We start from the raw sequence: 12,542 nt of genomic DNA, 5'->3' as shown, positions 1-12,542 counted from the left end.
CCCGGGCCACCCGCGCACCCATCAACCGGCCTTCAGGGATGGCAGGAGGGGACGCACCACCAACCCCACGCCTACACCCACTCCCGCCCGCCCACCCGGGCCACGAGCCACAGCCCCCAACCGGCACGGCACGCCACGGGACCCCCAGCGGCCCACCAAGCCCCAGGCAAGGCAGGGTCCCCCGCCGGTGCAGGCGACACCCCGCCGATACACCGGCGCCCAGTCAGCGACCCGCGACGGAGCGCAGGGCGGATGCCCAGCCAGAGAAGAGAGGGGAAGGCGGAGGCAGGAGAACGCCCAGGAACTGCCACGGGGCGATGCAAGATCGGGGACCCGACCCCCCAACCTACTCCCGCGGCCGGCAGCCGAGGCAGAGGGGAGGCCACACCCCAGGAGCCACGCCATATAAAAAAGTGTGGGACCCACCTACCACCCTATTACTGTGGCTGCCAGGTTCCCGACTGGCAGCCATCACCCAGCACCGTGATGGGGGTGTGAGGGGAGGGTAGTGCAATGTATGCATTAAAATAGGAGAGCTTGGCTTGGGGCAGTGGGACCGCAGCATGGAGCTTCTGCCCAGCCGCCCGTCCCACCGCCCTTTGCCAGAGCTCTCCTGTGGAGTATGATGTGTGGTGCATTTAAAAAAGGTGCAGAGATGGCGGGGCCTGTGGTGAGGAGGCAGCCGTGAGGTACCCCCACCCCCAACAGGTCCCAACCATCCCACAACCTTGGTGTGTGGTGCATTAAAAACAGGGGGGAGCCGGGCCGGGACTGTAAAGCCCCGTCCCAACTCTCCCCGGAGAAATGTATGAGCATGTAAGTGCCAAGGTGAAAAATATTTACAGTGCCGAAGTGAGAAGTGCGTGAGTTAAGAGGCAGGCTCCCGCGGGCGTGGCCCCGTCCACCAGAACCACCGGCCGCAGGGCAGAAGAGGCGTCAGGGCCCCGATCAATCCCCGCCCCAGACCACCCACGGCGCCTCCGCGACCGCCCCCCCCCCCCACCACCACCACCGAGCACCCACCCCGCACCCCGAGCAGGCGCCACACCAAGCGCCGGCGACCAGGGGACGTCCACCCCACCGGCAAGGGACAGCAAGCCTCACCCAAGGCCCCGCGGGCCCCAAGAGGCCCCGCCAACGACTCCGCCGGCCGGGGGGCAGCAGCGGCCGCCGCGGCCCAGGGAGGCGGACAGGGCCGGAAGCAGACCAAGGGGACGGAAGCGCGCCCCCCACAACCCACCCCCGGGCCAGGAGGGGCGCGCGGCATGACACCAGAGGGCACCTCCCCGGCACCCGGTACAGGGAGACGCGGCTCCGGCCGGGCGGACCTGGGAGGGAACCATGGCTGCCGCATGTACCCCCCGGCCCCCACCCCAACTCCACCCCACCCCACCCCACCCCGGCCGGCCGGGGAAGGGCCGCGGCCCCGGACCGGCACCCGCGCGGCCCCCCCACCCGCCCACGACACCAGCGCGCGCCCGACGGGACCCCCGCACAGCCAGACGCAACCAGACAAGCCCCGGCCGAAAATCCCGGGGGCCAAGACCGGCGACGGGACGGCCCAGGGCAGGACGCCAACAAACTCCACCTGCTCACCATTGTTGATGTCAATAATTACACCATGCTCACTCATGGTGTAACACATAAAATCAGTTGGACCCAAGCGCCAGCAGAGGGCGCCAAACACCAAAAGACAAATAACAAGCCAACATTAAACTGTACTGTCATTTTAATCTGTTTGAGCGGGGCATGTGCGTTAATTGCATCAAATATTTTAATGTGATTAATTAAAAAAATAATTACCACCCGTTAAAGCGATAATTTTGACAGCCCTAATTTTTTCATCTACTTATATTCTGCAGAATACATAACACAGTGCTTTGTGGGTTCAGCAGGCTTCAATATAGACACAGAACTGTTGAGCAACTGTGCCGAGAACATGGTGACCAGCACATTGGAGCGCCAAATGGACATCCATCCTGCCACTGCGGACGCCCTCGACGAGAAGAAAGAAAAATCTGAAAATGTATGTGACTAGTTATGCCACTGATTATTTTAGTAATGCAGTTTGAAAGACAACAACAGACATACTCACGCCTTGTTTATGTTTCATTTTGGTTTATTTTGAATGAGCTCATTCAAACCGAAAAGGCCTTTCTTGACGTTTCTTTTTTTATCAAACTTATTTATTTTTTAAAAGACAATCTCTATAAACAAATTCATCTTTGTTTGGTATCATGCAGATTTACTTGGGGGAGATGTTGACAAAGGAGGAAGAGATCCCTCCAGGAATCGCCAATCTGAAGCATGTCATCTTTGGGAACATTACGGACCTGTATGAATTCCATCACAGGTAAGCATTAGCAGTGACTTTTTCTCAAAAAAGATTCACATCTTTACGCTAAGTGGACCGAATAGGCTTTTCCTGGTCAATTATCACATGTAAAGCATTGCCTTACATGACAGACATTACCACAAGTTTGTTTGTATGCACTTTTCCACGTCATTGAGTGAGATGTATGCAAACCTTTAACAGCAATGGCCACCGCTCTTATTTTGAAATGTATTAACTGGGTTCCTTGTCCTTTCTTTCTTCAGCATCTTTCTCAAAGACCTGGAAAAATATGAACACATCCCCGAGGATGTCAGAAAGTGCTTTATCACATGGGTATGTATATCGCTTCCTCAGTAACCATAACCATACTGAAAAATTATTGTAAGTAATACTGAGCATTCTTGTTTAAATAGGCTGATAAATTCCAGTTGTATGTGGAATACTGCAAGAACAACGAAGAATCCACTCGGCTCATCATGGAGCATGCTGTGGACTATTTTCATGTAAGTTAAACGTCACAGTGATCCAAAATGAAACTACAAGACATGAAACGTCATTGTCATACATTCATTTCTCTCTTCCTCAACAGAACATTCAGCAGAAACACGGACTGGCACACTCAGTCAACTCCTACCTGCTGAAGCCAGTGCAGAGAATAACGAAATATCCACTCCTGCTAAAGGTATGGGGAGTTTTTTTTTTTTTTTTTTTTTTAATATTTTTTTATTTTTAAGTTTTTTTTATTCAGGAACCCAACATAAATTGCAGGAGAGACATTCACGACATAACACACTAGAAGAAAACACTTTAAACCGCTGTTCAACTTCACAATTTGAGTGTTCCTTAGCACCTACTCTCACTCACAATTGATATTGAGTTAAAAAAATGTTAGTGTTTTTATGTGTTTTTAGACATAAAAATAAGAACTGATTTGGTTCTGTTTTTATACACAATTTTCAAGGAGTTATGAACATGTCCACATACAGGGTGACCCAAAAAAAAAGTTTACACTCAGTTGACTGCTTGTTTAAAATCCATTGAAACATATCTAAGCAGGTTGTCATGCTTAAGTGATTCATTAAAGAGCATATGACACGAGAAAAAAAGTCTACAATGTCATTATTATGTGAATTAGAATCGTATTTTGAGACAATTCGACTATATACAACAATTTAGCAAAGCACAGATGACGAGAAATTAGTCTTTTAATCTGCCGGTTAGCCACGCCTACCATTATAGGGCTTTAGCGTCCCCAACAGGTGGATGACGTCAGCGGTAGACTTGGCTCATCGATTTTACTATTCAGCCCATTGAGGGGAAATTATTCAGAACGAGGAAAACGCAACGAAGAAAGCCGCAAAATGTCATTGTTTCAGTCTCTCTACTCCAATATTTTTACAGGATATTCTTTTTACCCAAGTATTTTTCCCCAATAGCTATATAAATGGCTTGAGAAGGACCAGTCAGCCCGTTGAGGGGGAACTATTCACAACGAGGAAAACGCGACGAAGAGAGCGGCAAAATGTCATTGTTTCTGTCTCTTTACTTCAATATCTTTACAGGATACTCTTTTTATCCAAGAATTTTCCCCAATTTCTAAATAAATGGCATGGTCATGACAAATAACAGTCTCGTGCTGAATGGAATATGAAATAATAAAAATGATTCAGGACGACATGGCAAAATTACTCCATAATGGTCAAAACTGTCGACTTCACCTTTACTGTCGCACTTCCCGAACGATATTTTATGACACCTAAATCGGACATGTCATTTCCCTTCCCCGGCTTCGGAGAATGTAAACAAACCAGAAGGCGTGACAGCTAGCCAACATGCTAACCCGAACCGAGTGATGTTTCGAAGTCTTCAAAGCGGAAAATCACACATAGCTATCCTGGATTATTTGACATGACGACCCGGTTGTCGAATGTCTTAGCGGATCGGCAAACCGCCCGGCGGAGAGCAATTTACAGTTCGTTCCCCGGAGGAGGGTGGCTGGAGCTAACGCAGCTAACGTGCTGCTGCTAATGCATTAGGAGAGCTTTTTACATGCCTATCAATGATCAAACATAAGTAGTCCTTCATTTAAAGGAAGTGTTTACTTTGTAATCGCTGTATTCGTATTTGACATAGTACAAAAGATGTTTACTCACTTCCTCGTAAGTCCAATGGTCCCACAGTAAATATCCACGGTGAATGGGAACCTTTTGAAACTCCAAAATGGCGCATACGCCTCTCCCTCATACAGAATGATTTTTCTGCAGCCGTTTGGCTGGCGTGATGCGAAAAATAAACGTATTAATCCGCAAAATCAGCTGAATCCTTCGTCCTCATACACAACAGTACACTGTAGCGTGAAGAGGACGTCTTCTACCGTACACGTCACAGCGCCCTCCTCCTTAATTCAAGACCGAAGCCGGAAGTCACTCATTTTCCTGGCGCGGGATTCAAAAAGCTAAATAAATATAGCGATCGCTTCCACACACATCCAAGCGGTCCATATCATTCAGGAGCATAAAATACCGCGTGTATTATGAAATAAACATGCTTTTACGTGTCACAGGCACTTTAAGGTCACTCAATGCAGCTGGTAATCTCTCGTCTCTACAATTCCTGTGCTTCTGCTGAAAATGAAGAAAACTTTAAAACTTTTTTACTTTGTGCTACAACAATAGCAACAATGAAATTCAAAACAATAGAACAGCATAAGAAAATAAAATTTGGGCCCAAAAATAATAAACAAAATTGTCTTTCACTCTAGTGATCACTTTTTTTTCCTTAATCCTGTGTAAGGTATTTCTTTCTCCAAAGTTTGTATGGAATCCTGTCAGTTGGTATTGTCCTACCACACTGAAGAGTTGTCCATGAAGGATGAAGTTTCTTGGTCTTTTCACGCTGGGAAGCTCGCCATCAAATTTCCGGAATCTTCTCATCTTTAATCCAGTCTCACAAAAAGACCTGACCTGTTGTAGTTTTTTACAAACAGGTATTTTACTCGTCTCATTTTGAGATAAATCATATCTAAATAAATTTACTGTACATTTACAATGTACATGAATTTGTAACAATCACACACATTATTTTTAACTATTGTACATTTACAATGTACATGAATTTGTAACAATCACACACAATATTACTTTTAACATTGTCATTTCACTTAACACTGAACTTTCAATTTCACTTTCAGATGCATCTTTTCCATTTTTTATCCAACAAAACAAAATTATTATTTTCAATAATAAAAGTAACTTTTATCATTCTTTACTTAATGATTAGGAAAACCATTGTTAGCATTAACCATTAGCTTATCTGCATCGTTAGCATTAGCCGTTAGCTCGTCTGCTCCGAGTAGAACGCTTGCTTACCGAGACAGTTTAAGCTCAATAGACGCGTTTTCCACGCTCCTGATCACTTCTCAAGTGTTCTGCCGATGTCCCTGTTGAGCTAGGATATGAATATTCTGGGTTTTAGTCACTTTTTTTTAACTGTTTTATCAAATCGTTTTTCTTACTACCTTGTCACTCTGTTTAGCGTGGTCTTCTCTCTCCAGCTGCTTGTGGTAGTGTTGTATCGGTCGCGAACGATTCGTTCTTTTTGAACGAATTGTTTGGGTGAACGAGACCGAACTAATCACCATTTGCACTGATTCGTTCTATGAAGTTGGTGGCGCTTGTTCGCTGCGTGGGAGGGCGTTGAGCAAGCGGCAGCGTCTTCTGACATCGCACACGACCAATCAGACGCCAGCCTCACCGCGGGCAGGGGAGGGAGCGGAAACAGAATCAAGGCGTCTGTCACTCATTTCCACGTGTGGCCAATAAGCAGCCAGCGTGCAGGCAGGGGGCAGTGCCATATATTTAGAGCAGGGGTCTCAAACCGGTCCTCAAAGGGCCGCAGTGGGTACTGGATTTCATTCCAACCAAACGAGAACAATCCCTTTTCACCAATCTGGTGTCTAACAAGTGTAATCAGTTAATTGCAGTCAGGTGCTGCTTACTTTAGCAGAAACCTCATTGGTTGAACTGTCTGTTTTGGATCTGTTGGAACAAAGACCAGGACCCACTGCGGCCCTTTGTGGAATCGGTTTGAGACCCCTGATTTAGAGAGTCACGACACTCCCATAGAGATCCATTATACGATTTTACTTCCGGGTACTTCCAGGTTATGGAGCCTTGGATAGTTACAAACATCGCATTTGACATGGCGGACACCATTCATTTGAACGGCAGGCTGTCAAGTATATTCGGAGGTAAGTTGATTAAAAACCGACCTCATTTGAATTTTCAACTGTCTGTATTTTACCAGAGGTGCTTTATGATGTATATGTTGAGCTTTATTTGTATGTGCATGGCGTAATTATATATTTATTTTGTCTTGGTTGACGAGGGATTCTCTCTTACTGTTAAAGCTGGCTACGCTAACTCGGAACGTATATTCGGAGGAAAGTTGATTAAAAACCGACTTCTTTTGAATTTTCAACCGTCTGTATTTTATTAGAGGTGCTTTATGATGTAAATGTTGAGCTTTATTTGTATGTGCATGGCGTAATTATATATTTTGTCTTGGTTGACGAGTGATTCTTATTTTTAAAGCTGGCTATACTAACTGGGAATGTATCGCCTGTGATATATTGATTAAGTAATTATCTCTTTAAAATCTCTTTGAGAGGCCCTTTGTGACATACACTTATCTGTGCGTATTGGAAGACAACCGGCTTTTATGTGCTTGTTAGCGCGATTTTGTAAAGTTAATGCATGGCAACCTGTTTTCTTAATATTGAAATCGTTGATATTTCCTCCCTTTCAGCTTTGATGCACATGGATTGAATTCTCAATCGCAGCCTAATGTAAGTTGTCACAAATTTTTTTTTCAGCTCATGGCATGAGGGAAGGTTGCAGTGCAAACTCATAGCCTTTCTTTCCAGCTGCTCCACAACATTGGAGGATTCCATGAGGGAATCATTCGTTCCCAAACGGAACAGATGCTCGACATCCTTTAAGAGAGTGAAGACTAGTGTTGTATCGGTCGCGAACGATTCGTTCTTTTTGAACGAATTGTTTGGGTGAACGAGACCGAACTAATCACCATCTGCACTGATTCGTTCTATGAAGCTGGTGGCGCTTGTTCGCTGCGTGGGAGGGCGTTGAGCAAGCGGCAGCGTCTTCTGACATCGCACACGACCAATCAGACGCCAGCCTCATCGCGGGCAGGGGAGGGAGCGGAAACAGAATCATGGCGTATGTCACTCATTTCCACGTGTGGCCAATAAGCAGCCAGCGTGCAGGCAGGGGGGAAAGACTGAGTTTTGTCACTTCCCGTTCAGTGATTCGGTCCTCCGGTTCCTGACCTAGCTTGCTGCTAACTTGACTTTCCAGTAATGACTATGCGGTGAACGAGTCATAAAATGAAAGGAAACGACTTTGTCACATATTTGTTAACGTGGAGCCTATCAAATGCTGCTCAAAAAGACAAAAACACCACACAAATCTAGCGAGCATGGTTTAGTGTTCTACTTTTCTCAACAGACTCGGGACTGTGCCTATGACGATATACTATCAAATTTACAGTAATTTAAAACACGCGTAGCTGCGAGGCAAGCAAAACCTGAGCTGCGGTCGCGTGACGGCAGTGAAGCGGGCAGAGAACTGTCACTATATGGAGGCTTCATGGCAGCGATATGTACCTCATATGTGCACAGAAAAAAATAATATTTAGTATGATCACCATAATACTGATTTGCAATGAAACTGTATATACATGTCAATTTTTTCCGAGTGTTTTTTTTTTTTTTCGTGTCAGAGGGTGTCGGTTGGTTTGACAAATTATGTCAATCCGTCCATCATGTGCTACTCAAGCGCCCCAAAAACAAAGCGCGCGGACACGGGAGATGTCGCAATATGTCTACATTTTTCTTAACAGACTAATGAGAGTAGAAAGGCGAAATCATAAAGCAAACAATTATTTCTCGTCAGCATTTGACGATCTGAGATGCGGGGACGACAGGGGAGCTGACCGGATTATTTTATTTATTAATACCAGTGCAAAAATTCAAAACGATCATCTTAATAATAAAAAACAAAAATACAACAGAGCGAGAGGTTAATATGATGTGTTGGCCGTTCCATAATTAGAAATTAAACTTTCGATTTATTTTTATTTTCGTGACAGCAGGCATGCCGCGTTGGCTGTTAGCAGCAGCATTGTATATGTGAGCAAGATCATGCTAAAGAAAGTCCGTGCGCCCCCGACCCCAAACCCCGACTTCCCCCTCAAAAGGAAAATGTTTAACCGTGTCCTAATTCGAAATGCAAGCACGAGCCATGACTTTGAGCCCATAGAACTAGGACAGACGACGCGGAAGTTCTCCCTCGCTTTTGCAGCAGCGGGAGGGAGACGAGGCTGTCTCTGAGAGCAGAATGATATCGCCTGTCACTCATTTCTGAAACTACGACGAGTGGTCAATGTGCAAGAGAGGGAGGGACCAAGCAATGTCACTTCCCGTTCAGTTATACTGCGAAGCGGTCTTTGGTGATTCGTTCGGCAACGTCACTTCCCGTTCACTAACCGAACGATTCATTTGGGTGGGGAGGGAGATGAGGGGGGCGAACGATTCGTTGAACGATTCGTTTGAACGAATCGTTTTACTGAACGAACCGGAATGGATTCGTTTACTCAAGTGAACGACAGATCCCGTCACTAGTGAAGACCTCATCCGATGGCCGGTATAATGCACCCGTTTTAAACTCTTTCATCTGCAGCAGGACGGCACTCTGACTCTCTGTGTTGGTATTGATAGGTGCTTCAACCAATGCACACTGGCATTGGTTGCAGAGTGAGAAGCTGATGACCCTCTTCACTATGCATCCTGCCAGATGGTAAAGGACACATGACTCTGTCTTTGTGAATTCAGGTGGTGATACTTCTGTCAGCTGCTCAATACTCACAACATCAGAAGCACTGTAGCTACAGGTTCTGATGTCGAGGAAGTCTGCTAAGGGTTCTGAAGCGTCATCCATATTCTTCATTTGAAAATTAAATTTTTTTTGTTTTTTTTAGAGCTCTCTCTCTGCTCTCCTTCTCATTATTTTCTCCCTTGTAAGTTCCTTCATTAATTCTTCCACAGTTGCCATTTTGCCTGACAGCATGGTCCCTGGTGCATCTGGGCCTAGTGTTGTGGCGCCACCACTGGTTCCTGATTGGTCGGCACCCGGCTCATCCACCCCTGGATCACCTGGCCTGGATACGTCATTGTCATTGTGCTCACTTTCGCCCAACCTTCCCACCTCAATTTCTCCCTGAATGTCTGTAACAATAACAAGGCATTCTTAATTTTATATGCAGTCAGTGTTTTTACATTTGCACCTATTGTCATCTCCAAAGTAAAGGTACACTACACTCCTAAAGGGAAAAAAAAAAATAACGGACATTACTGTTACATGAATCAAATCATCTGCCACAATCAGAAACTGCTATGGCATTGCCATGTGTCAACAGTCTGGTGATATCATGGAGCTGGTTCTGCTTTGCTGTTGTATCCACCAGAAATGTTTAGTTATAGGTGAAAATTAAATGCATAAATAAAGCTAAATTATGAAGTAACTAACAATGAAGTAGATCGAAATTTTGTGTGTAAATCCCAGGACAATTCCTGACCTCTTGTATTTGAAGCTGAATGTATTAATATGAAAAATGTAATTATATTATTAGGAGTGTAGTTTATCCTTGAATTACTTGGCATGGGCAATGTTGTTGACAGCTGGTCTGTATCATACCCAAGTTTAACCCCAAGTTTCCTCCTCTTTGGCTTCGAACGATGAATGAAAATGGTTGGGACAGCATCTGGCCTCAATTTTAATGTGTGCCCTACTTTGGTTGGCGTAAACTGGTCCTCTTCAAAGTGTTCCTGATGTTTGGTTCGCAAGATCAGTTTCCATTCTACTTAAAATTTACATTTTTTTTAAAAAGTCATAATACCGTGACTTACATGACAGAGTTTATAGTTGTTGCTGGCCCCCTTCAATTTCAGATTTTTACGGCTTACCATTGCCAGCCATCGTTTCTGCCGGTCTTTGTCCTTAGGGAAACCATACATTCGGTAGCCCTTTTCGGACCGATTGGTGCATCCAAAAGCTGCACAACCAACCATCACGATCTCTAAAATGTTACGTGTGAGCACTGAATCATGACACCAATTTTACCTATTTAATAAAAAAATATTACTATAATATTAAATATTTTCTTTATCAAAGGGTAATACGTTGTGTAATATATTACCACAGGTAAGTGTATCAAGAAAATCTGGGCATTCTCTGGAAAAACAGTATTGTAGTTGGGGGGGGGGGGGGGGGTCCATCTTGCATTTCAATGTATAAGTTGATTTCCAATGCTATTGCTAACACAAACATGAAACTCCCTCCAAGACATGGGAACTTTCCCTTCTGTGTAACAGTTTACATTGTTTTCAGTTGTTGCCTTACCACTCCAAATGTAAAACTAGCATTTATAAACACTATAGTGCAATGACATAATCAAACAAGTACTCAAAATACGTGATTTTATCTATTTTTACCATAAATGGAGCAATCACCGCTATCTGGTTCATGTAAAAATACTACTACAGCGCTGCTTGTGTTTGTAACTATACACGCCTACACGAGGCACGTGACCACCCGCGGCGACATGAGAGAGTGTCGCAACTCTCTAAATATATGGCACTGGCAGGGGGGAAAGACTGAGTTTTGTCACTTCCCGTTCAGTGATTCGGTCCTCCGGTTCCTGACCTAGCTTGCTGCTAACTTGACTTTCCAGTAAAGACTATGCGGTGAACGAGTCATAAAATGAAAGTATGCGGTGAACGAGTCATAAAATGAAAGGAAATCACTTTGTCACATTTGTTAACGTGGAGCCTATCAAATGCTGCTCAAACAGACAAAAACACCACACAAATCTAGCGAGCATGGTTTAGTGTTCTACTTTTCTCAACAGACTCGGGACTGTACCTATGACGATATACTATCAAATTTACAGTAATTTTAAAACACGAGGCAAGCAAAAGCTGAGCTGCGGTCGCGTGACGGCAGTGAAGCGGGCAGAGAACTGTCACTATATGGAGGCTTCATGGCAGCGATATTTACCTCATATGTGCACAGAAAAAAAAGAATATTTAGTATGATCACCATAATACTGATTTGCAATGAAACTGTATATACATGTCAATTTTTTCCGAGTGTTTTATTTTTTTTTTTTCGTGTCAGAGGGTGTCGGTTGGTTTGACAAATTATGTCAATCCGTCCATCATGTGCTACTCAAGCGCCCAAAAACAAAGCGCGCGGACACGGGAGATGTCGCAATATGTCTACATTTTTCTTAACAGACTAATGAGAGTAGAAAGGCGACATCATAAAGAGCAAACAATTATTTCTCGTCAGCATTTGACGATCTGAGATACGGGGACGACAGGGGAGCTGACCGGATTATTTTATTTATTAATACCAGTGCAAAAATTCAATACGATCATCTTAATAATAAAAAACAAAAATACAACAGAGCGAGAGGTAAATATGATGTGTTGGTCGTTCCATATTTAGAAATTAAACTTTCGATTTATTTTTATTTTCGTGACAGCAAGCATGCCGCGTTGGCTGGTAGCAGCAGCATTGTATATGTGAGCAAGATCATGCTAAAGAAAGTCCGTGCGCCCCCGACCCCAAACCCCCACTTCCCCCTCAAAAGGAAAATGTTTAACCGTGTCCTAAATCGAAATGCAAGCACGAGCCATGACTTTGAGCCCATAGAACTAGGACAGACGACGCGGAAGTTCTCGCTCGCTTTTGCAGCAGCGGGAGGGAGACGAGACTGTCTGTGAAAGCAGAATGATATCGCCTGTCACTCATTTCTGAAACTACGACGAGTGGTCAATGTGGAAGAGAGGGAGGGACCAAGCAATGTCACTTCCCGTTCCGTTATACTGCGAAGCGATCTTTGGTGATTCGTTCGGCAACGTCACTTCCCGTTCACTAACCGAACGATTCATTTGGGCGGGGAGGGAGATGAGGGGGGGCGAACGATTCGTTGAACGATTCGTTTGAACGAATCTTTTTACTGAACGAATCGGAATGGATTCGTTTACTCAAGTGAACGACAGATCCCGTCACTAGCGTGTGGCTATTGTGAGGCTTCTGTCGATCTCAGCCATCAAGCTCAGCTG

General features: G+C 44.9%; 1 protein-coding gene and 2 long non-coding RNA genes across 6 annotated transcripts; 2 read left to right on the top strand and 1 right to left on the bottom strand.

The window, feature by feature from the left end:
• The first annotated feature begins 1,866 nt into the window (after positions 1-1,866).
• Positions 1,867-3,442, top strand: LOC130927150 (triple functional domain protein-like). Of its 2 annotated transcripts, XM_057852760.1 has the most exons (6): positions 1,867-2,026; positions 2,244-2,353; positions 2,599-2,668; positions 2,749-2,838; positions 2,925-3,017; positions 3,084-3,442. In XM_057852760.1, exons 1-6 carry the CDS (start codon positions 1,940-1,942, stop codon positions 3,129-3,131), a joined length of 498 nt encoding a protein of 165 aa, XP_057708743.1. In that variant the 5' UTR covers positions 1,867-1,939; the 3' UTR covers positions 3,132-3,442. The 2 variants fall into 2 exon arrangements, with proteins under 2 accessions (XP_057708743.1, XP_057708742.1); XM_057852759.1 differs by having other exon boundaries at positions 2,925-3,176.
• LOC130927152 (uncharacterized) lies at positions 2,078-5,949 on the bottom strand. Of its 3 annotated transcripts, XR_009066360.1 has the most exons (5): positions 5,853-5,949; positions 5,704-5,782; positions 5,182-5,298; positions 2,528-2,614; positions 2,079-2,333 (listed from the first exon to the last, which is right to left on the bottom strand). It is a non-coding gene; the product is annotated as an uncharacterized LOC130927152 (long non-coding RNA). The 3 variants fall into 3 exon arrangements; XR_009066359.1 differs by having other exon boundaries at positions 2,078-2,614; positions 5,853-5,946; XR_009066358.1 differs by having other exon boundaries at positions 2,083-2,333; positions 2,528-5,298.
• A 262-nt stretch (positions 5,950-6,211) lies between these two features.
• On the top strand, positions 6,212-9,723 carry LOC130926617 (uncharacterized). The gene is made up of 5 exons (XR_009066260.1): positions 6,212-6,584; positions 7,142-7,181; positions 7,260-9,057; positions 9,132-9,210; positions 9,459-9,723. It is a non-coding gene; the product is annotated as an uncharacterized LOC130926617 (long non-coding RNA).
• Positions 9,724-12,542: the final 2,819 nt, after the last annotated feature.

Source organism: Corythoichthys intestinalis, chromosome 12, assembly GCF_030265065.1.
Source record: "Corythoichthys intestinalis isolate RoL2023-P3 chromosome 12, ASM3026506v1, whole genome shotgun sequence".
Classification (NCBI taxonomy): domain Eukaryota; kingdom Metazoa; phylum Chordata; class Actinopteri; order Syngnathiformes; family Syngnathidae; genus Corythoichthys; species Corythoichthys intestinalis.
This window is presented reverse-complemented; position numbering and strand designations above follow the sequence as displayed.